This window comes from Symsagittifera roscoffensis, chromosome 7, assembly GCF_963678635.1.
Source record: "Symsagittifera roscoffensis chromosome 7, txSymRosc1.1, whole genome shotgun sequence".
In the NCBI taxonomy this organism is placed as follows: domain Eukaryota; kingdom Metazoa; phylum Xenacoelomorpha; order Acoela; family Convolutidae; genus Symsagittifera; species Symsagittifera roscoffensis.
In genome coordinates, this window is record NC_087068.1 from 27,549,280 (window position 1) to 27,571,629 (window position 22,350).

At 36.9% G+C, this 22,350-nt stretch overlaps 1 protein-coding gene across 4 annotated transcripts; it reads left to right on the forward strand.

Annotated features, from left to right (window-relative positions):
• The first annotated feature begins 328 nt into the window (after nt 1–328).
• LOC134850925 (ankyrin repeat domain-containing protein 12-like) lies at nt 329–21,182 on the forward strand. 4 transcript variants are annotated; one of them, XM_063866738.1, is made up of 11 exons: nt 329–757; nt 1,298–1,558; nt 5,224–5,475; nt 6,598–6,798; nt 7,110–7,235; nt 8,870–8,939; nt 13,070–16,546; nt 18,818–19,331; nt 19,693–20,031; nt 20,308–20,475; nt 20,727–21,182. In XM_063866738.1, exons 1-11 carry the CDS (start codon nt 358–360, stop codon nt 21,018–21,020), a joined length of 6,102 nt encoding a protein of 2,033 aa, XP_063722808.1. In that variant the 5' UTR covers nt 329–357; the 3' UTR covers nt 21,021–21,182. The 4 variants fall into 4 exon arrangements, with proteins under 4 accessions (XP_063722808.1, XP_063722809.1, XP_063722810.1 ...); XM_063866739.1 differs by having other exon boundaries at nt 7,116–7,235; XM_063866740.1 differs by having other exon boundaries at nt 329–751.
• The last annotated feature ends 1,168 nt before the right edge of the window (nt 21,183–22,350 follow it).

The window sequence follows — 22,350 nt, forward strand, 5'->3', positions numbered from 1 at the left end:
TCAGGACGATCCCCCAGATCTGGTTGCTTTCAATTTTTCCATATCAAAGATTCTCCTCCACAATTTTGTTCCATTGAAGCTTTTTTCTTTAACTCGGGTTCATAGAGAAGGTTTAACTCCCAGTTTCGGATAATCTACCGCAGAATTCGGCGAAAAAAATTACTAAAACATTTGATGTTCAGTTGCCTCCGAGTTTTCAAAAAAGTGCGATTTCAATGTAAAATGTAAATTTAGACCGTTTTTATAGCATTTTGGCATATTTTTTGTCAATTTTTATTTCAGCTATTAATTTCGTTCAGCTAATATTTTTCGTTCAGCTATTAAATAATGAAAGTGTGTCCTATTTCAGAGCTTTAAATGAATTCAAGTAGCAATAGCACAGTGCCTTCTTCATCTCAACCTAGTCATTCGTCCAAAAACGACAATAGCTCCAGTGGCAATAGTTGTAGTGGCAGCAAATCACACCAATCATCATCCAAACACTCGTCACATAATGGTCACAAGACACCAGTAAAGTCTCTGCATAACCCAACAAGGGCATCAGCGTCACCAGAACAAACGGGATCCCATGGGTCAACCAAATCCTCGGAAGTATCTCGAACGTCGAGCTCAGCACCACTGACAACGCCTTCGAAGTCAGATGGCGGGTTTGTCGCGAAGAGTACCGGAAAACAGTCTGCAAGTCTGAAACGAAAACATCCATCTTCGGCTATCACTGGAACAGAATCGTCCAATTCAGATAGCGAAACATGTACATGTAAATTTTGAACTATTTCTAATCGATAGCAGACTACACGCATAGTTTAAACTACTCTAAAATCTGCTTCTCTTAAGTTTTGTGATTGAAATTAGTTTGGTATTGGCCTGAAAGAAAGCGGTCATAGAGTCAAAGAATATATATCTTGTATTGCGTAAAAGTTGTCCATACGTATGCTGGTACATCGAGTATATATTGAAAGACGTTAGTTGTAATGGTACGACTACTTGTTCACAACTGTTTGATTGGAAGGGTAACTAAGCAAAGCAGGTTAGAGACCTAACTGAATTGAGTAGTTCAATTGAACTGGAAATTGGAAAATGAATTGATTTTCCCTTCAATTCAGAGCTACAACTAGCATTCATTTGAACGCGCGTTGGTTACAATTGCAGCTAGCACTTTGAAAGTAAGCATAACTTTACCGCCTTAGAGCAACCATGTTGTATCTTTATAAATCTATCTAAGAGTGAGCGAAAGTCTATATTTAACTTGCTCGAAACTTTGTTCAGCTTGTGGTCAAATTTGGTGTTTCTTGTTTAGCCAATGCAAACATCAACAATACTACACCTAGCACTTCTAGCAATAGTGCAACTAAAAGTGGCAGAAGAAGTGTGACATCATCACCCAATCCATACGTGACAGGATCAGCGGGACCAGCTTCCCCCCAAACCCAGCAGCAAGGCAATAGTAATGGTAATATATCGACTGCGCCTATTAGTGAGAGACAGCAGTTAGCGTTATTAATGAAGCAATTTGGAGCATCTTCGCCGTCTTCTTCATCAATGCATAATGAGCACCAAGGTAGACAATTCTGATTTTTTTTCAGACTTTCTTTCTTCGAATGTTCGCTACTTTTAAGTATCTTTAATGGACGTCAAATGGTTGACCTACAGGCCTTTTCGATTTGCTGGAAAAGAGTTGGTTAAATTAAGGTATGGCTGCGATTAGCAAGCGGTAGCTCATCCATGAAAAGATTTTTTGGCTAAACATTACAGATAATTAGTTCCTGTGTTTACACAATCATAGCTTGTTTTATAGTATGAACTCTTTTTTTTTTCAACCTAAGTGTGTTCATTTTGAAAATGTTCATTTTGATCCAGCTATGCTAAGTACAGAAAATGCTAAGGATATTAACACAGACTCTTATATTACAAATAGCACTTAAGCTTCAAGGTATCATGGATCTGTAGCGTAGAGGTAGGGAAGGAGACCCGCAACAAAATAAGAGGGTTCGAACCTGGGCAGGGCCGGATGTTTTGAATGAACTTTTCGTATACTAATAAAAATGCATCTGCTCTGTAAATTGAGGCATGTTGGTAAATTTCTTTTTTTATCAAATGATTTTTTTGGAGTTGCTAGCTTCATCTTAGGAATCAAGAACTTCAAAAGTTTGGGTAACAAATTTTGAAAAATTGAAAAAATATATATTTTTTGATTTTTTTTTTCGTTTTTCTTGTTATTTGTCTTCAAAAATTGTTTTCCAATTTAAATATTTTAGAAATACTGACGGAAATGCCTAAACTCGCTCAGATTTTTTTATCACGCCGAAAAAAGTACACTACTTTGAAAAAATATTTTTGTTGTAATCGTTTAAGAATGGTCGGAACATTCTGTGCGACTTGCACAGTAACCGGTTATCCTTGTTTTTTTTTCGAATTGTTTTTTTTCCTTTTGATGTTTGATATGATGCTTTGTGGTCTTTTTTTTTATTTTCGAACTTGTGATAAGCAAGTTTTATCTAGTTGGAGCAGACTGATATTCCAATTATGTCAGATTCTATAAACTGATATGATTGGAGCTAATTGGTATTCGAACCAATTTACAAAAATTTGATTATATGGACTTTGAGGTAGCAAACGTTCTTTGGACGACAAGAGTCTAGTATTCGAGCCCCGCCTCGAAATGGTTTTTTTGCAAACTGTGAGCTTACTGTTTTCTTTTCCAGTTCTGAGTTTTTTGGGCCGAGTTACCCCAGTACAGATTCTTCTTAAAATGTAAATAATTCTGACTAAATAAGAGTGCAGGTAAATTATTTGACTAATTAGAAATATAATTTAAGAGGTGGGTTTGTGGGATACGCCAATAATTCGGGAACAAAGTTTCTGTTAATGGTATTTGCTATAAGCACTATTGTCAAATTAGGTAGCAGAGTTTTTACTGCTGCAGTTAGTTTGACACACTGCTAGTGACAATAACATCCCATTTTTGTTGATTGTTCTTGCCAGATGTCGGTTTTTGTTGTAAGTTTTTGTATGCCAGATTTCTGCTCATTTGATATCGGCTTGATTTTGCATGCGTGTTCATTCTTTTTTTTTCATTTCAACTTGAGATGGTGACTTGAAAGGTAACTCGATGAAAAGTGTAGGACTTAAGGTTGCTCTGACTGTTTTGAATAAAAAGAAAAGAAACTGCCGCTTAAACCTAAAAATTTGCCAAATTCGTATGCAAAGAAAAATATGCAAAGAAATAGATTTAGTTCAGGTGTTTAAATCTTGTATGAACACATGACATTTCATGAGTCCTATAACTTTGATGAGGTTAATTCTCCAAAAATAATTTACCTGAAATAGTACAGAAAGGTATATTGACCTCCGTACTCCTGTGCTGACTTATAGTTTTGTTGATTTGGTGGAATCTTGTTAGCGAGTGTGAAGTCAATCTTGTTGAAAGCAAAGAATATCGAACTAAATGTCAAGGCTATGCCACATTCAGTGGTTCCATGAACTTAGTGCACGCAATTAGTTTGGTCATGCTAATTTTTTTCAGAATCGATGATAGGTGCTAATTTAAGACTCTTATATAGGTGCTGATGATTATATATTTAGTTTTTTTTTCAAGAATTTGTTCACGCTCAAGTTTGATTTTTCGTGGTTAGACTTGATTTCTTTTCAAGTTCTGTTGATTTTTTAATTAAAACGAAGGCATTCCACTAGCGAACAGCAACAATGTAAATGTCACGAAACACATGATCGACTTTGAACGTTGAGATTTTTTCACACAATAAGTCATTGTTTTTTTTTCTGTTTACTTGCGTTCATTGACTCTTTTCCAGCTGTATGTTAGTTATGATCTTGTTTTTAAGAGAATTTCTAAAAGTTGTTGACGCTCAAGTCTATTTTTGCGCGATTTGATTTTTTAAAAATCTGTTTAATAAAAAAAGTGCACCCGGAGTGATAACTCGTGATTGATTTCTCTCGCCGATTTTTTTTACTTCTCTCAGCGAAGTTGAAGATTAAATCTATAGCTTTCTCAAAAGGGGTTGTTAGTTTTTATCAACTAAAGATTTTCGAAATTGAATTATTTCTGCGTGACTTTGTACTGATGAACGAATTCAAGACTTGTTGATTATTCATTTGTTTGCTTTTTTAGAAAGAAGTCTTAAAAGATTATCTCGCTCAATATTGATTTTTCGAGGTTTGCTTTTTGGTTTCCTCTTAATTTCCATTTAAATTCAAATGCTAAAGATAAGGCAAAAGTACAATCCCATTCGGTGGTAACTCATTGTTAAATTTCAGCTTCTGTTTTCAGCTTAAATTCTATTCAGAGGTCTAAATAGCATAGGCTGAATCCGTATAGTTAAAAGGCACTCTGCTTGTATTTGACGTATTTAAAGGTTCAAGGTTTGTCGTGGCTCAAAGTATCTGACTCTTAATTCGAAGTTCAATTCCCGGAGTCTGATCGTTTTGTCTTTTCATGGGGTTTTTCGGCTATGTTTGCTTCCTATCATCTGTGATTTGATACTAGTCTGTTGTAATGCCCGTTTGTGTTGGCCTATGTATTAACTTAGGTTCGAAGTCTTAAATTTTTTATACCTTTTATACTTAGCATTTGTTTAGGAATTTTGAAAAAAGGTTTCTACTGCTGAGGCTTATCAGCTCGATAAAAATTGCTCATCATTCAGCAAAAATGATCCAAAGCTCTGTTTTTCTATTGGAACAGTGATTGGAAATTTTCATAGTTTTCAATCTAGTAGCTTTTTTACTTTTTAAATTAAAAAATCTTTGTCCATACACAATGCCAGCTCGAAAACTAATATCGACTCTGGCTAAAAATATTTTAGTATACGGACAATTTGCAAAATACAGAAAGGTTGGCTGATTTTGCGTAATTTTTATTACGTCCAATTCATGTATAGCTCCCCTTTCGTCCTCAATAGAAATTCAGAGGGTAAGAGCATTAAAATTTACAAATTAAATGGTCAAATCAGATTTTCGTCTGCAGTTGATGTAAAGTTTTAGCTGAGTTGAAGTCGAGATTAACTCATTTTGTAATCGATGACGGTCGCTTTGCTAATAATGAAGCTTTTGCAAGTTTCTTAGTTAGATTGTGACTTCTACAGCTTCACTTCTTAGATCATAGTCAAAAAGAATTCGCAGTTGATCTATTTTACTTTTGTCTCGCATAGCTTCAGCTGCATTGATAGAATTATTAATTGTTGCTGAACAAAGATGGTCATCGAATTTTAGATCACTCCAATTCGAGCGCGTGTGCCGTTAGCCCAGCGGGAGCGACATCGAACGCCGCGTCATCATCCTCCTGCCTGTTCGCATCTTCGACAGTTGCAGCAACGCCCACCCCGCCCAGTCGGAAAGGGGGGCTGTATAAGAGGAACCAAATGGGAGAGACTCCGTTGCATTTGGCGGCTAAAAAAGGGGATCTAGAAAAGGTCAAAAAACTGTTGGAGCTTGGGGCAGATGTGAATGCAACCGATAATGCAGGTATGTCCGCTGTGCAGCTCTTCTGAGATTTCACATTCTGTTTCCGAGAATAGTATTTTTTAAATGTGTAGGTGAGAACAAAAATTATAACAAAAAAAACCTTGTGGCGGGGGGGGGGGGGGGGAGGGGGCGGACGCCTTTTCTAGGAATTCGACCCCCTTCCGACTCAAAGAGTCCCTCCTTTATTCTATTTTGAGATATCCATTTTTGGCTGAATGACCCTAAAATTTTTCTAAAGGCGCATAAAATATACTAATTTTGATGGGGGAGCGCGCGCCAAAAAAAACGCGATTTTTTGGTCAAAATTTTCCGAAAAGTGCCTAAAAACGCCTTTTTTGGCCTTTTTCTAAAATTTGCTTGCGGCGCACAAAATTTGGTCAAGTTAGTGTCTTTATAGTGGTGTTTGGGAGAGCTCAGAAAATCAATTTAGTCGACCAAAAAAAAGGTCGACAAAACTTTCGATTTTTTTTTGAAACTCCGCCCCCCTACCTCGAGAAAATCCTAGATCCGCTTCTGAATATCCTTGCGATTTTCGAAAGTTGACAGTAAACTAACATTATTCATCAAAAACTCCAATTATTTTTTGAATACAAATAAATAACGGTATAACAACCGAACAAATAATTGTGGGAAGTTGTGGGAAAAGTTATTGTGGACCAATGAACAACATATGCTAAAATATATTAACGTTGAAATCAGGGGCGGACCTAGGATTTTCTCGAGGGTGCGATTATCAAAAAACTTTCGAAAATTTGGTCGATCTTTTTTTTTAGGTCGACTAAGTTGATTTTCCGAGCGCTCCCAAAGCACTGACCCTGTTTTGTCCAAGTTTTCTGCGCGGCATGCAAAATTTTGAAAATATTTACCAAAAATCGCGTTTTTTCGGCGCGCGCTCTCTTAAATTAATTTTATATTGGCGTCATAGGCACCTTTAGAAAATTTTTAGCGTCCGTAACCAAAAAATGGATATCTCAATCTTAGGTTCGGGGGGTCAAATCCCTCAGGGAGGAGCGTCCACCCCCATCCTTTTTAGTCCGCCCCTGGTTGAAATGCAATCATGCAAATAAAAAATCTCTTTTAAAACGCGAAATGTCCCTATCAGCATGCGTTGTTCGTTTGAAGGCTGGACTCCGTTGCACGAAGCATGCTTCAAAAATCACCCACAAGTGGGATCTGTTTTACTGGAAAATGGAGCTGATGTGAATGCAAGGGGTGGGCCCGACGGATACACGCCTCTGCACGACAGTGCAGCTAATGGATACTATGACGTCACACTTCTCCTGCTGAAACACGGGGGAGATCCGAGTAGGCAAAATAAGTCAGGTGAGTAAATGGAAATTGGAGTTATATTTCCTTATTTTTATGAGGTTGTTCAGATGTAGATTCCTTTGTGCATCTGCAGCATTCTCATTTTGGTAAAACGTCTCGGTAAAGAACTAAACTGAAATTGGAAATGCCAGCATATTAAAATGTTTTATCCTTATTAAAATGAGCTTTGAGATGTATACTTATTTTGATATTTTAACGAACGGCACAAAAAGGAACTATTGATTCTCGGTGGTTGATAGATATTTTTTGTAGTTTTTCTAATTTCATGTGCTTTTTAATTCAGGTTTTCAACTAATCTGAGTTAGTTTTAGGAGAATCTGCTATCAGTTTGGTGAAGGACGACTCTCCTTTGAGCCACCTATTCAGTTTAGATGCTAGCAACTGGAAAACTATGCATTTCAAAGATCCAGATCTTACTATCCACTGTTCTGGTAATTTCTGTTTTTGTTTATTGAAAATGGGGAGGAACTTTGTATTTGGGTGTTTTTTGTTTTCCACGCAAATTCAGCTGCCACGAATAATAATCGTAGTGAGTTGACACATCAAATAAAAGTCCTTTCAGTCGTTATTCGAAAAAAATTTAAAGTTTTCCAGTATCGAGAAAAACCGGTTTGAAATTTTTGTTTGATTTTTCGTTTAATTTCGAGCGACTAGGCTTACAATAGCTTACTTATGCTTAATTTAAGCCCTAAAACATAGTTTTACTCGAATAAAAATATTTTTTGAGTTTTTTAGCGCTATTTTGGGAATCAAAAAGTTGTCCAATTTGCTTAGTTTACTATGAATGTCAAATTTTCCTAAATTCTACTTTTCGTCCTGATCTTTTTATCACACCAGGCAGAACAAGCGACATTTTTTTGTTGTATTTTAAGACTATGATCGGAACATTCTGTGCTAATTGCTCATTAATCGGCTATATTTGTCTGTTTTTCGATAGGATTGATTTACGTGCTTTTGGAAACCTTAGTCGTGAGATCATATTTGAATTTCAGTTTACTCGAAATGCAGATAAGTTTTCAAAGCTGACGTTTTATCTGAAAATGAACTACATTTGTCAGCGAGGAAATTTAGGGGGATTTTTTTTCAAGAGTGAATGAACGTATTGAAGACTGTTACATAGGTATTGATGATTTTCTTTCTCGGAAAAGTCTTAAAATTTATTCACGCTCAAATTTGATTTTTCTCAGTTTGACTCTTTAAAATTTTTTTCAAGTTCAGCTCATTTCCTTTGTTAAAAAAAAGGCAAGCTCAACTCTAGAACAGCAAAATTGTAAAGGTCGCGAAAAACGTGATCTGTTTTTAGTTCGAAAGTGGATTGTAGTTTTCAGATCCCGAGAGGAAAACAAAATTTGCCTATCGATCCAGCTTCTCAATATGGGTCGTTTTTTAGTCTAAAAAGTGTCAATTTTAAGTTGTTCTAGAAATTCGAAGAAGTTTTTTTTTTCAAAGACCACCTATTTATCCTTGAAGTTTGAAAGTTGAAATTTTCTCAAAAAAGTCAGTTCTTTTTCTGTTCACTAGCGTTAATTGACTCATTCCAACTGTGTGATGAACGTAGTGAATACTCTTATATAGGTTTTCGTGATTTTAATTCAGGAAAAATTTTAAAATTTGTTCATGCCGTTTTTTTTCGGTTTGGTTGTTGATTTTTTTTAAGCTCAGCTCATTTCTTTTGATAAATGGAAGGCAATTTCCTTTTTTACGGAAGACTATCTCCTCTATTGAATAGCAAAAGTGTAATTGTCACAAAAAACGTGATCGATTTCTTGTTTAGAAAGTGGAATATAGTTTACAGATTTCCCAGTTAATTTTATCAGAAAATTCAGTCATAAATTGTTGTAGAATTTCAAAGAGCTTTAAATCCACATATATAAGTTCCTCCAAAAACAAGTCTACCTTTTTTTCTGTTTCCTGGTGTTCATGACTCTTTTCCGACTGTCTGTTGGCTATGTTTATTGTGTTCAGAATTTTCGGTGTTACATTGAAACCAGCTCTTCTCGTTTTATTTTACTCTGCTTCTTGTTTGATATCAAAATCAAACTGAATCTCTTGATTTTTTTTCCAGGAGAGCCCAAAAAGCAAATGGACAAAGTAGACGAAAGAAACTCTGCAAAAACTTCCACGTCTGATCCGAGGTGAGTAATTTACAAGTGTGGTCGATCGAGGTAAAAGTTAGGTCGTTGTTATTTTTCCCTTCCACTCACCACTACCACAAAACGTAGATATATAATCTATTTTGCTTATCTAGCATTTTTTACCATGTTTGTATGTTGTATGCATGCTTATTATGTTTGAAATTATTTAACTTCAAAATGGAAGTGGATAAAAGTCAGTGAAACAACAGTCAATGTTTTGCTGAAAATTCAATATTGCTGACGTCTTTACAATTTTTGTTCAGACTTTCGTAACGAAAGTAACGGAATATTTGTGCTCGGGGTAGGTTTTTTTCTTCAGACAAATTTCGAATTTTGTACTAGCCATTTTTGACAATTTTTTCTATATCATTCCAAAGGTTTTGTTGTTTGGAGCTTAAATTTTAAAAGATATTTCACCTGTGATCATCTTTCGTAAAGTTATGGGGGTTTAAAGATTGCCAATTTGGGACAATTAACGCGCGATTTATTTCGCGCTATTAACGCGTGAGCGGAGATTCAATCCGTCTTGGAAATCGTTCCAAATTGTTTCAAGGAATCCTATTTGCTATAATTGATTTGTTGATAGTATCGAAATCTATATATTTTTTTATTTTATATGGCGTGTGGGGGATGATTTTGACAAAAACTCTCAAATTAAAAATTTGAAAAATGTATTAATTTATTACATATGATTTTTATGTCATTACTGCACCATAGACCTTAAAAGGCAGTCAGAAAATTTAGGGCTTCGCCCTGATACGAGCAGTCTTGTTTGGTTTTATTTATGATTTGGGTTCATCAACTATTGGTTTAGTTTATGATTTGATTTTTTTAAATGTTTTTGAATGCGAAGTCTATTTCAACTAATCACTTCAAATAACAAGCAACATGTGAGCTCAAATAACCCAAGTGAACCTAGCGTTCGAATGTTATTACATTAATGGGATTGTGAGCGTAGTGTATTAGTTCGAACCCTCTTTTTTCCAACCTAACTCGCAAATAAAAGCGTTCATTAAAAGTGTTCACTTATTTGGTGGCACGATTGCTATAATCATGATCTGTAGCATTAAAGTTTTCATTGCATCTGCTATCTGCTTTATTTTTGGCTAATTTTTGAGGTTTCTTAAGCGTCCGTGACTGAGTGGTTAGTGAGTGAGACTCATAATCTCTAGGTCGAAGAGCGAATCCGAGACGGAACAAAATTTTTACCAGCTCGAGGCTTATTTTTATTTTTTATTTTTGCACTTTGTAATGCTGCCTTTTTGTCGTGCTTTCGCTAGTGTTTGCGAAGCACAAGTTCGACTTTGTGTAAAAAAGATGTGGGAGATTTTTACAGATTCAAATGTCGATTTGATGTTTCTGGCTCGAATCCTTTCGGTGTGATGGAGTGATGGTGTTTTACTGTGTTCATTAGAATTTTTCAACCATGAGTCGGTGATATTTCTCTTACGACGTTCGCAATCCAATTTCATGTGGGCGGAAAAGCTAGACTTGTCTGTCAGTTTCCTGCTTGATTTAAATTAGAGTGTTATTTGTTTCATCGCGAGGTATAACATGGTGTAGATTTTATTTACATTGAGCAAACGTGGATTTTTCAGTTCTGTTCTGCCATCGTCATGTGAAAGCTGAGTTTTTGCAATTTTTTATTATGCACCACCTTTTAGTTTTTTCATCTTTGAGGAGAACAGCCATTTAGAATTGCAAAGAGATGGTAAGAAATTGCCAGCATGGTATATTGGGGTGCATTCGGCCGACGCATCTTAAAGCCAAGACCTAGTTAAGTTGGCTAATTAATCCAAATATACAAGATACTTCATGAATGAGCAAAGAAATTTATCGAACTGTGGGAGGTTGATACTTATGCATGGTGAACATATAGAATCAGACGGAATGAAAACAAAAAACAGCCGAAAAGTCAATTGATTTCCCCTTTGTGCGATCCTCAGATACTCGTAGAGATATAGTAAAATGAAGTTCACGGTTATCCAGTTGTTTCTTAAGTTATAGCGTGTTGTCGCTCGCAAGCGGTTGTATAAACAATGGGTGTATAAAAATTTTAAAATTGTCGGCTTATAGTTGCTCTAGAGACGTAATACTTTCTCTTCTAAAACAAACCAACCAACTATAGTCTGCTGAGCGATTCGTTCATTCTGTTTCATTGTGCTCTTTTGTCCTATTTTGTGCAACTGCAATGCTATTCCATGGTATGCTGACTGATGCTACAGCTTCAATATATTCCCACAGCCATTCCATTCAAAATTGGCGGTCTGAAGCTCTGAATTTTCCTTTTTCACAACACCATCCAGGAGCGGTGACTGACTAAATAATTAGGGGACAACACGTCTCACTTGGCATAATTCTCACCAACCATGAAGTGCCACCGTTACAGCTCATTTTACATTAGTTGAGAAGTGAAACGAATAAAGTTGAAATTCTTTTCACTTTCCAGTAAATATTTTTAGTTTTTTTTTAAAACGAAAGTTAAGAATACAGATGATGGATTTCGTTTTGACCACTTTCGCAACTGACGAAGATGTACAGATTTTACATGATGGTATACTTCAAAATTGTGTCGGCAAAAAGGCACATACCTAAATGAATACATGCATTCAATTCATTCATTCCTGTTTTTTGAAGTGTACAGAAATTTTACCAGACGATTTTTACTACTATTTCGCAGGATTTTTTATAGGTTATTATTCAATAGCTCGCCGCATAGACGGTTAAATTAGGTCAAAAGATAAATCGAGGCTGATTTCTGTAAGACAGTTCTACCGGCCACGCTTCTTTGTTTTTATTCTACAATTAACTGCTATTAAATTGCACAGTTTTCTGCAATCTTGAGGATTTTTTGGCGTTTTAATATTGATTTTTGATTAAGTTATTTTTGTTTTGATTGGACATAGGTTTTCCATTATGTTCGCTTTATTTGTTTCATCTTCGAATTTTTGAACTTAATTGGATATTCAAAATGACGCCGTTGTTGTTTTTAAATACAGTCTCCCCGTCCCCTTGTCCCTTATCGATTTCGAAGTCCCCTCTCAATTAGTGGCTGAAGTCGCCATTACTATCTATGTATTTCAACTGCAAGTCTAATTCGTCCTTTCCTCTGTCTAATTTGAAACTGTTTTTCTTCATTTGAAAACGGCAGTAAGTTCTGTTACGTTACGGAATACCCGTTTCAAAATTCCCCGTCCGTTATATATGAATGCAGCTGACGATTAGCGCTGTTTGGTTTTACATTTGACTCGTTTTGACTTAATTTTATTCCGAGATTGTGCATTCTCTAGTTGCTGATTTGAATGGTAATGAAACTTGACATTTTTTTCTAGTGATACAGGACGTTTTTTTCTACTGATACGGAAAAAATGTATTATTCTGTTGTATTTTTCAGTTACCTACCAACTCGGCCGCTATTTGACTGTTTTTTTTCCTTTTAATGGTAGCAAATTAAAATTCTTTGATTAACAAAAATGGTTTCTGCAGGGAAAATACTAAATTAAAATGAGAATGTTTAAGCGCAGTTGTAACTATTTTTTTAGTTGTTGTTTCAACAACAAAAAATGTTTACTCCGCTCTCTCCCCTAGTGCTTTGATTTTGCATATGGCGCATTAGTTTTGCAACCTCAGTGTGTTGAATAATTCTAAACATATTTTTTGCTGATCAGAAAATCCAATTACGCCATAAGTTACATGAAATTTACACGAGGATTTACGTCATTGCGTGGAATTAATTCGATTCTCAGTTTTCTGAACGCTTGATTTTGTTTCTGGATTTTCAGGTAAGGTAATTCGTTTTCGTTCTAATGATGTTGTTGCTAACTGGCCTACCGCCAACGAGAATTCTGACCGCCTGTTCAGACCATCAACATGAATCGATTATTGTCTCTTATTTTCGGTAGTGCTCGAAAAAATATCAGTATAAGATCGATATATTTTGGCTACATTCGGTTCAAATAGCATAAATGTTTTATCGAGCCTGTTTTTTCGCGATATTATGAGACCGGAGATTTTATCACATTTTATGAATTTACATTACCTAATAAAAACGTTAGTGAAGTTCCTGACCTAATTGCTTGGATATTACTTAACTTATTGTAGTTGAACTTGATTGAGTTGATTTATTTCAGTACAAAAGCGGGCTCAAAACGATCCGAAATTGCCGTGAATAAAGAAACAGATCGAAAACGCCCACAGGCTAATACTGAAGTCAACTCCGATTCGAGTTCAACGACCAGCAAGGAAACTTCGGACACGCACCTTAAAGTGACTGAAATGAGCTCAGGCTCTAAAAGTAAACCAAACTTAGAAGATCCGATTAATTCAAAGTCTGTGAAATTACAACAAGAAGCTACGAAAAGTCACGACTCGGCTGCATCTGATAACTTAAGTTACAATTCAAGTGAAGACGAGCTAGGAAATAGTCCCGGAGAGTTATTTATCGACGAGGATACAGAGGAAAAAGAAAGTCCGAAAAAAGCTGCAGCTCCTCCAATTTCGCAGAAGTCATCCTCTCAAGAGAGCAAACAAAGCATCCCACACAAACCAAAGACCGAATCTGATTTGCCGAAGCCAGGGAGCAATCAGTCTACGCAATCCCAACCCTGTACGGACATGAAACCGACAAGCAATTATGCCGAAAGTCCTCGAAGCTCTGGTTTGATATCAAATCCTAAATCATTTGAGTCTACTGAAGTGTTGATGAAAAAAGTTGAAAAACTTGGTGGTAGTAAAAATATAACGAGTACTGCTGTATTTTCAACTCCTGGTGCGTCAGCCTCTTGTGGAGATTATCAAAGACAAGGATCTAGTTTATCGACTAGCTCGACAGCATCGGAGTCAACGCCGAAAGTATCGCCTCCGTTCCCCAATATTATAACCGCGGAAGGCGAGTTGCTTAAAAAGAAGAAGAAGAAAGATAAACATAAAGATAAGGACAAACAACGAAAAGAATCTTCGTCGCTCCGAGAACCAGAAAGTGCAGACAGGAAGCTGTCCAACACTCATAGCAGTTCTTCATCGATTGCAGTGAAAGATAAAATGGCGAAAAAGAAACGCAAGCATGAATCGAGAAGCAACAGCGAAGAGTCGCTAAATTCGAACCAAAGCTCAAAACGGGGAGCTGATGTTTCATCGGATTCCGCGAGTGAAAAAACAGCATCGAATTCTAGCTTGGAAAAAGTCGAGTTTTCGAAAGCTAGTGCAAATGGAAGTTTATCAGGGACATCAGGTGTCGTAGCGAAGAGCAAATTACCGGCACCGCCGCCTCTTAAGCCTTTGAAAGTTGATACGAAAGTGAAACCAGCTATCATCAAAGGCAAATCGGACGATGATCGTTTGTTCAAACCGGATCCGGTCGTGAAATCTCCGAAGTTGTCACCGAAAAGTCACGACAAATCGGTCGGTAAGTTCAAAAGCACTATCACATCCTCGCATGATAAACAGCTTAGTCAAGAGAAGTCCCACAAACATGAAAAAACGGAAAAGAAACGAGAAAAAGATATAGAAAAAAGCGAGCATTCTTCTAGTGATTGTACTGGAAAGGTAGTTGAAAGTAGACCCATACCCAAGCAGCCGAAAGACAAAGATTTGGTTAAACCTGCTGATAAATTAGTTTCTGACATCAAACTTGATTCTTTACAAGCCGAAAAAACCCAAAGCCCAACTACTTTTATGAAGTCAATTGATACGAGTCCAGTTACTCCGAAGTCATCTTCAAGTCCTCAGGGTTCAAAAGAACACATTCCTGTAGATAATAGTTTGACGATTCAGTGCACCGAACAAAAGGACGTCAAGGATACCAAGGCTGAAATATTAAAGACTTCACCAGTTGTCCGATTGACCATTGAGCCGAAAATAGAAGCCAAGAGTTCACTTCAGTTTAGCCCGAAAGAGAAGACGAAAAAAGATAGTGTTGCATTGGTTTCGCCAAAAGAGGACAGCGAAAATGTTGGTACATCGACGTCCAATAAAGATATTACTCATGCAGAAGAAACAAAGCTAAGTTTAAAGGATTTGGAAAAAGAATCGACAGAAGCTCCGAAAGTAACCGAAACTTTGAAGTGCAAAACAACCGAACTAAATCATTACGACGAAAAAGCGAGTGTCAAAGATGAAAATTCCTCAGTTAAAACTGAGTCAATGAAAGAAAAATTGCCTAAAATAAAGATAGGAGACAGGTTAATGGCTGCAACTTCAGCAGACGACTGTATTCAGACGCCCAGTCGTGATGATTTTGAGCTTATGGAAGCACTGGACAAAAATCTTGAACATATGTCCGCGGATTCAGTTAAAAATGGGCCGAAAAAAGCCGATAAAGTACCTGCTAATTCACAAGCGGTGAGTCAAGAAATCGAGGCGAAACAGGCTAATGTTCCTTTTGGTAAATTAGGTCCTTCGTTACCTGTGAAAAATGAATTGAAATTGAGTATAGATCGGGGAAATTTTGGAATCGCTACTGAGAAAATAATCCCTCAGAAAAATAAAACGTCCCCTGTTGCAAAGGAGGATAATTTGACGGACATAAAAAATTTTCACGGTGAAGGTTGTAAAGAAATTGATTCTACTGTACTTGATAGTGACAAACTTCAAAGCAATCAAGTTTCGCCAGGTGAAACGGAATCGAGTATGGAAGTTATTTGCGCACCTGTTTTAACTGATGAGTCAAAATCAGTAGACAAGGCAGCTGTTGTAATCAAATCAGAGCCTGCTAATGATACGGAAATGAGTACGACTGAAAGTTCGCTTAACGAGTTGGAGTCGATGGTAGAAAATACTGCGAGTACAGTTGAAACCACCTTGATTCTCTCTGGTGATCTCAAGCAGGATGATTTGAAGCCTGAAGTTGAAACTTCTTCGGAACTTGCGGATGGGAATACAGTTCCAGATCAACCGGATGTTGCAGAAAAAACTTCGGAACAGCAGTCGGTCGACGACCAAAATGAAGCTCAAAGAATAGACGATATAATGACGTCATCAGCACAAGAAGAGGCAGCGGCAGTACGAGGTGTTGGTCCTCGGAGAAGGAAGAAACCCTGGAAGTACTCTGACGGAGCCGAAGCTGTCGTAGACTTCGTGGCAACGAATACTACCACGGGAACTGGCGAAAGAGGGCGACCGCCGAAACGAGCAACTATGTCAGGAAACTCCGCTCATAGGAAAGATTTTGGTGCGAATGGAGAAAGTGAAAGACCGGGTCGAAGAAAGGGAAGAATAAATACCGAGAGTCACGGCGATTCAAAGAAAGACGACGAAGGCTCGATCAAAACGAGAACCGGAACTAGGAATTCTACTAAAGCGACGATGTCGTTAAAAGCTGAAAAAACTAACAGAAACGAGAGGACGCAAAACTCTAGTATTCCAGGAAATTGTTCTGGAGATCAACCGCCAATAATTTTGAAAATCAGTACTTCACATTTCCGAACAGCTTCACCGACTAGAAGCTCACAGCTGTGCAATAGTGACACAATGGAAAGTGAGAACTCGAATTCGATTATCGAGAGAAGCTCGACGCCTGTGAAGTCGCTTGGAGATGCTGCGGCGGAGGACTCGGATGTCTCGAGGTCTTCAAAGTCGGAAAGGACGCCGCGGGTTACCAGAACCCTTCGGTTAGATGCCTCTATTGTATTGTCGACTCAGCTAAATGTGATTTTAGGAAACTATTCGGACTTGCCTTAATAGCACAAAAAATATATATCCTGCTCAAAACTTTGGCGCCATAACAGACCCTGGTAGTTTTATCCAACCGGTTTTATTTTTTTGATATCATTGCTGTGGGTGCCGGACATCAAGCCGACGGGATTGCAAGCCGAATTCTAAAATTAGGGACTTCAAGCCGAATAGTTCCTTATAAAGTCGTGAAATATGATTAATTTGAAAACTTTTTTGAAGAATTTCTGAATTTCATGATCTTTCTTTACTATTTATCGGCGTTTTCATAAAATTTAAGCCTTCAAAGGATGTTTCGGAAAGTTGAAAAGTAAAACATGATTGAAGGCATTTTTCATGTTTATAATTTATGCATTTCAAAAACCGGCTGATGTTATTAACGAATGCCAATCACAAATGGTGCATTGTCTTGAACAACGCTTATTAGACTAAACTTGCCAAAAATTTTGAAAAGAAACTTTATACAGATGATGAAATAGTGTTTTGAGGTGCCTGTAAAGTTTTAATTTCGGCTTCAAGTCCCGTCGGCTTGTTGTCCTAGACCCCATTGCTGTTTACATAATTCAATATTTATATCACGAAGTAGGTTATCTTTAGTTTCAGCTCAAGTTGGGTTCCAGATAGCTTAAATGGGAAAAAGGACATTGTTAGGTATCCCCGATTTCTTTTTAAATTCAGTCCATTTCTATTGTTAAAAGGAAGGCAAACTCCACTATCGAACAGCAAAAATTAAAAGGTCACGAAAAACGTGATCGACTTCTAATTTCAAAAGTGGAAATTTATTATCAGATTTCCCAGTGAAATGAAAGTTTTACCTATTGATTAAGTTTTCTCAAATTGGGTTAATTTTAACAAAAAAGTGTCCATCATAAATTGTTCTACAAATTCAAAGAGCTTTAAGGCCATCTAAATTTTTCGAAATTCAAAAGTTGAAATTTTTTTTAAAAAACAAGTCGTTTTTTTTTTAGTTTTCTTGCTTCCATTACTTTTTTCCATTTGTTAGTTGGTTATGTTCAACTGATATTGGGGCACATCACAGAACTCGTTCTCTGTTTTTACCGTTTTGTCTGGGCATTGAGTTTAAATGTATTAAAGGAATTAAATTCTAAGTGTCAATGAACGAAGGTAAGTTTATTGTTAGGTTGTGAGGTTTTCATTCAGTTTTTTCAGTAAACTGCACAAGTTGAAAAAGACACTTGTTCTTTTGAAGTTTTTTCAAGAGTCGGTGAACGTAGTGACGACCCTTATATAGGTCTCAATGGATTTTTTTTTTAGGAAAAGTAACGCTCAAATTTGATTTTTCCCGGTTTGCTGTCTGATTGTTTTTCAAGTTCAATTCAAATGCATTAGCCGAATGGAAAGCATTTTATGCTCTCCATTGACAATTAATGAAAAGCTTAATTACCGATCCAGTTTTCTGAATTGACAATGAAGAAGGAATCTTGAAATTAAAAGAACTTACCCCAAGACCATACAATTTTTCTATGAAAAAAATCGGTCATTTGAAAAACAGTTAGCAACTGTCTGTTGCAGGGTGACCCCTCGGTCGTTAATCAGCGACAGGTCGCTAATATTCGCTAAAATGTCGCTACTTCTCGACAGGTCGCTAATAGTCGCTTAAAGGTCGCTACTTATGCTAAATGTAAGGCAAATGAACGCTCAAAATTATTTCAGGCTCAAAATTATTTTTTAGGAGTTGACTTTTGGTTTCTTTTTGAGTTCAGTTCATTTCCTTTGTTAAAATTAAGGCAAACTCCACTATTGAACAGCAAAAATGTTTCAGACTTTTTCGCGGAGTAAATTCGACCTATTCATCTTACTTTTTGCAATTGGATCAGGTTTATCAAAATAAGTGTCAATCATAAAAGATTCTTGAAATTACAAGATCTTCAAGGTGATATATTTTTTCTTAGAAAGTCAGTTGTTGTTTATGTTGATCAACTTTATTCCAGCTTTGTATTGACTCAGTTTCGAAAGTCAGTATCACTCGAATCTCATACCTGGCTTTACAGAAAGAGAAATGCCTGAATCCAAAGTTTTTTTACATCTAATTTTTAATGAAATATTGGCGTTATTACGACATGGACAGGGGAAAATTGTCCACTATGTCCGTAAAAAATGCTTGAAAGCTACTTATAATTTCTGGCCCTGTTTACTTGCTCATAGAAAAGTATTCAAAATTCAGTTTTTTGAGTTTTGGTTGGGCTTAGATCGAATGCTCATCTCAAGAGAGACTTGGCTGGAGCAGATCCGAACTTCTTACAAAACGAAGACAGCAATTCATCGTCGTGTAGCAACGACTCGGGGACTCGCAAACCGAACAATGGTTCGTCCCTTCGCAGTTCGGGAAACAGTACCTCGTTTGCAGAACTGAAAGAAGAGTCTGTGTCGAACGTCGGTAGTCGCGCTCAAACTCCGACACTGACACAGCAGATCTCAAACGAGAGCAACTCGGAATCAGCAGTGGTGAGCAGATTGGAAATTAAGTCGGCGATTGAAGAGCAAGAAACGAATTCAAATGAGAAGCAAACCGAATCATCAAATTTATCTAAACCAGACGAAGACGAAGAAAAGGAGGCAAGTTGTTCTGTTGTGTCTGGAAGCCTATCTGCTTGTGGTACTGCTTCTGGTCCGTCTGCAAGTGTTCCATCTTCATCTGCGGTTCCTCCTGCGGCAGTGGAGCCTCCTCAACATCCAAAAAGGAGGAAACTTGCCAAACATAAAGTAAGTTTGATACGAGACCTAACTAAAAGCTAGATTGGGTCACTGTTGTAATTTTTCGATTTCGAAGCCTAAACTGAGGAGCTTGGACCTTCTAGAAATGTTCCTTTTAAAAGGAATTCTTTGTTGAAAATACCTTAAAATTCATTGGTAACTATTTCCTTAAAGAAAAAAAGCATTTCTTCAAGAAAAGAATGAAAAAATTGCAAAAATGTGCTAAAAAGATGCTCATATCAGCTCGGAAAATCAATACTACAAATAGACCTGGCCCTTTGTTACCCTCATGCCTTAAAATTGTATGCTTTCATAGTAAGAATCTATCGAATGATATAATGCCTACAAAATCTTAACCTGATTTATTTAGGCGGAGCAGGAAGCGAAATCAAATAGTATCCTCGAAGTACCCCCAATTGCTCCCCCAGACGACAAATTCACAAACCCAATTTACACCTACCTGCAACTCAAAAAGACTATCAGACAACACCAAGTGGACTCCCTGCCCCCCGTTCCCCCCAAATTGCAGCCATTCTACGAGGAGTATTACTGTGTGAAGAAGAACTACTTGATAGAGGGTCATAAGAATAACTACCCTAAACTGAAGGCAGTCTCCAACCGCTTAGATCAGTTCAAGGATCTAAAGCTTGTGTTTGAGAAACAAGAAAAAGAAAGATTGAAATTGAGAATTCAGCAGCTAATAGAAAGGGTGAGTCTGTTTCTCAAATATTTACCATCTTTTATACCAACCTAATTTTCATCTCCAAGACTTACGCTAGAATTTGCGGTAAAACAGTAAGTAAATGATTAGAACCGATAAATAAAACCCCGATGTTCTTATCTTCTATAGTAAACTTAGTTTTTTTAATTTGGTTTGTTTACTGAGTGGGAAATTTCGCCTCACCTTCGGGAATGCTACACGAGTCAGGGTGGGACTCGAACCACTAGCCGACCAAAATTCTTACCTCAACTGAACTTTTTACAGGAGCGACTAAAGCTAGTATGTGAGAGTGAGACTATGCGCATCTACACTCGATCAGCCCTGGCAGAGAAGAACCAGGCGGCTAATCTGAGTGTGTGTCAGATACTGGCAGAAGACGACTTCTACAATGTGTCAGTCGAAGCAGGCGCCCCTCCCGCATTCACTGCCACGGTAAGCTGCCATTGTTTTCTCCACATCACAGGACCATGAGAGAAAAATTCATTTTGGATGGAGAACCTACTTTTGATATTAAATTGTTGGATTTTATAATTGGGAATACGAGATGTATGCCATGGGTTATTTTGGTATGATATCTTTCTGTCTTGAGATTTAATGACCTGATATCTTTTGAATTGACTCAGCAAAGAGATCAACATAATTTGTGCTCACTTAACATAACTTCAGCAATAATTTTTTTTCAGCAACCGAACAGTGACATGCCTCGTGCGTGTAGTTCCAGAGGTCGACACAACTTGCGCCAGTTCCAGAGCTGGATCTCAGACAACAATGAGAAACTGGAGCGACTCAAAACCGGAATGCTAAAGCGACACGATCACGAGGCACATGCTCTTAGAGCCTCTCAGGCACTCGAATGGAGCTACAAAGTACGTCACTGCGGATTTGCTTTACCGCCGAGTACAGTGCGAGAACTCTCGGAAGCGAATTTCGTGCCGAAAGTTGACTTAGCTAACGACGTGCCAGTTGTCCCCTTTTAATAGAAGAGTTCCCAGTGCAAAAAGTTTAATAGCCAGAATCAAATCTCTATTTTTCTATCCTAGTTTTATTGATCTGTAATATAATGTGTTTATTTCGTTTGATGGATAGTTTTATTCGTGATAGATTAATAGTGTTCCTGTAAGCATTTGCTTAATAAAATTTTTCCGTAAATAACTTTTAAGTTTGCCAGTGGTACATAATAAGACAAGAGCAGACATTTGCTGTGCAAATTTTACGTAATTTTCTGAACGCCACCGTAATCATGGCAAAAAACTAATTATTTTTCATGCAAGATAATTTATCTTGCGAAGAGTTAATTTTGCGAGAGCAAATATATTGCAATCGGGTACTAAACTAATTTCCCGTTGCCAGAATGGTGAAATTTAAAAATATTAATTTTTTCAGGCTTTCAATGCCGCCATGCTGTTTACTATACTATGTAGGTGGTACATGGCTGTGACGGTAAGCTTTGATACCATGTGATTTTTTAATCGGTAGATTTTCTGATTTTTGGATGTCGCTCAATACTAATTTTATAAGAATCCCGAACGGAATGATAAATATTGTCAATTTGTTTCTAAGTGTAAAAGAACGAAGTGATTTTCACTGGTATAGGTCTTGATTGTTTCTTTTTCAGGATTGAATTTCTTCACTCAAATTTGACTTCTAGCGTTTTGAATGATAATTTGTTTTTAATGTTCTATAATTTTCCTTCAATTTTCTTCAATTGTCTTCAATTTTCTGAATTCACAGCGGAATAAAAATATTATCTATTAATCCGTTTTTCTCTGAATTTCAAATACTATCAATGACAGACACTTTTTTTTTGTAAAATATCGCATTTAGAGAGCTTCAACGTAATATTTTTTCTCGGAAATGAAATATCTTGAAAAGAGAAATTTTGCATCGTAGTTTCTAAAAGAGTAATTTTCCTAATATTTATTAAAATGGATGAATTTTGGCTAATAATTAAAAGCCGGATAGTTCAAATCCGCTTCGTGTTGTTGGATCATCACTATATCCAGTAGCGTATTTAGGGGCACGCCCCTTTCAGTAACGCAACCCCATGACCACCCAACGTGTGCCTTTTTGGTACTCTTTTACGATATCCATTTTTATACTGAACGACCCTCATTTGTTTGTAAAGGTGCTGTTGACGTAAGTAAATATAAACTAATTCTAACGGAGATGCGCGCCTTAAAAAAAAGTAGTTTTTTGGTCAAAATCATGCAAAAAGTGTCCAAAACTTCGTTTTTGGACAGTTTTTTTCTTCAAAAGTTCGTCTGCGGCTCAATTTTCCCCCCTCAAAATATTTAGCATTTTTATAGT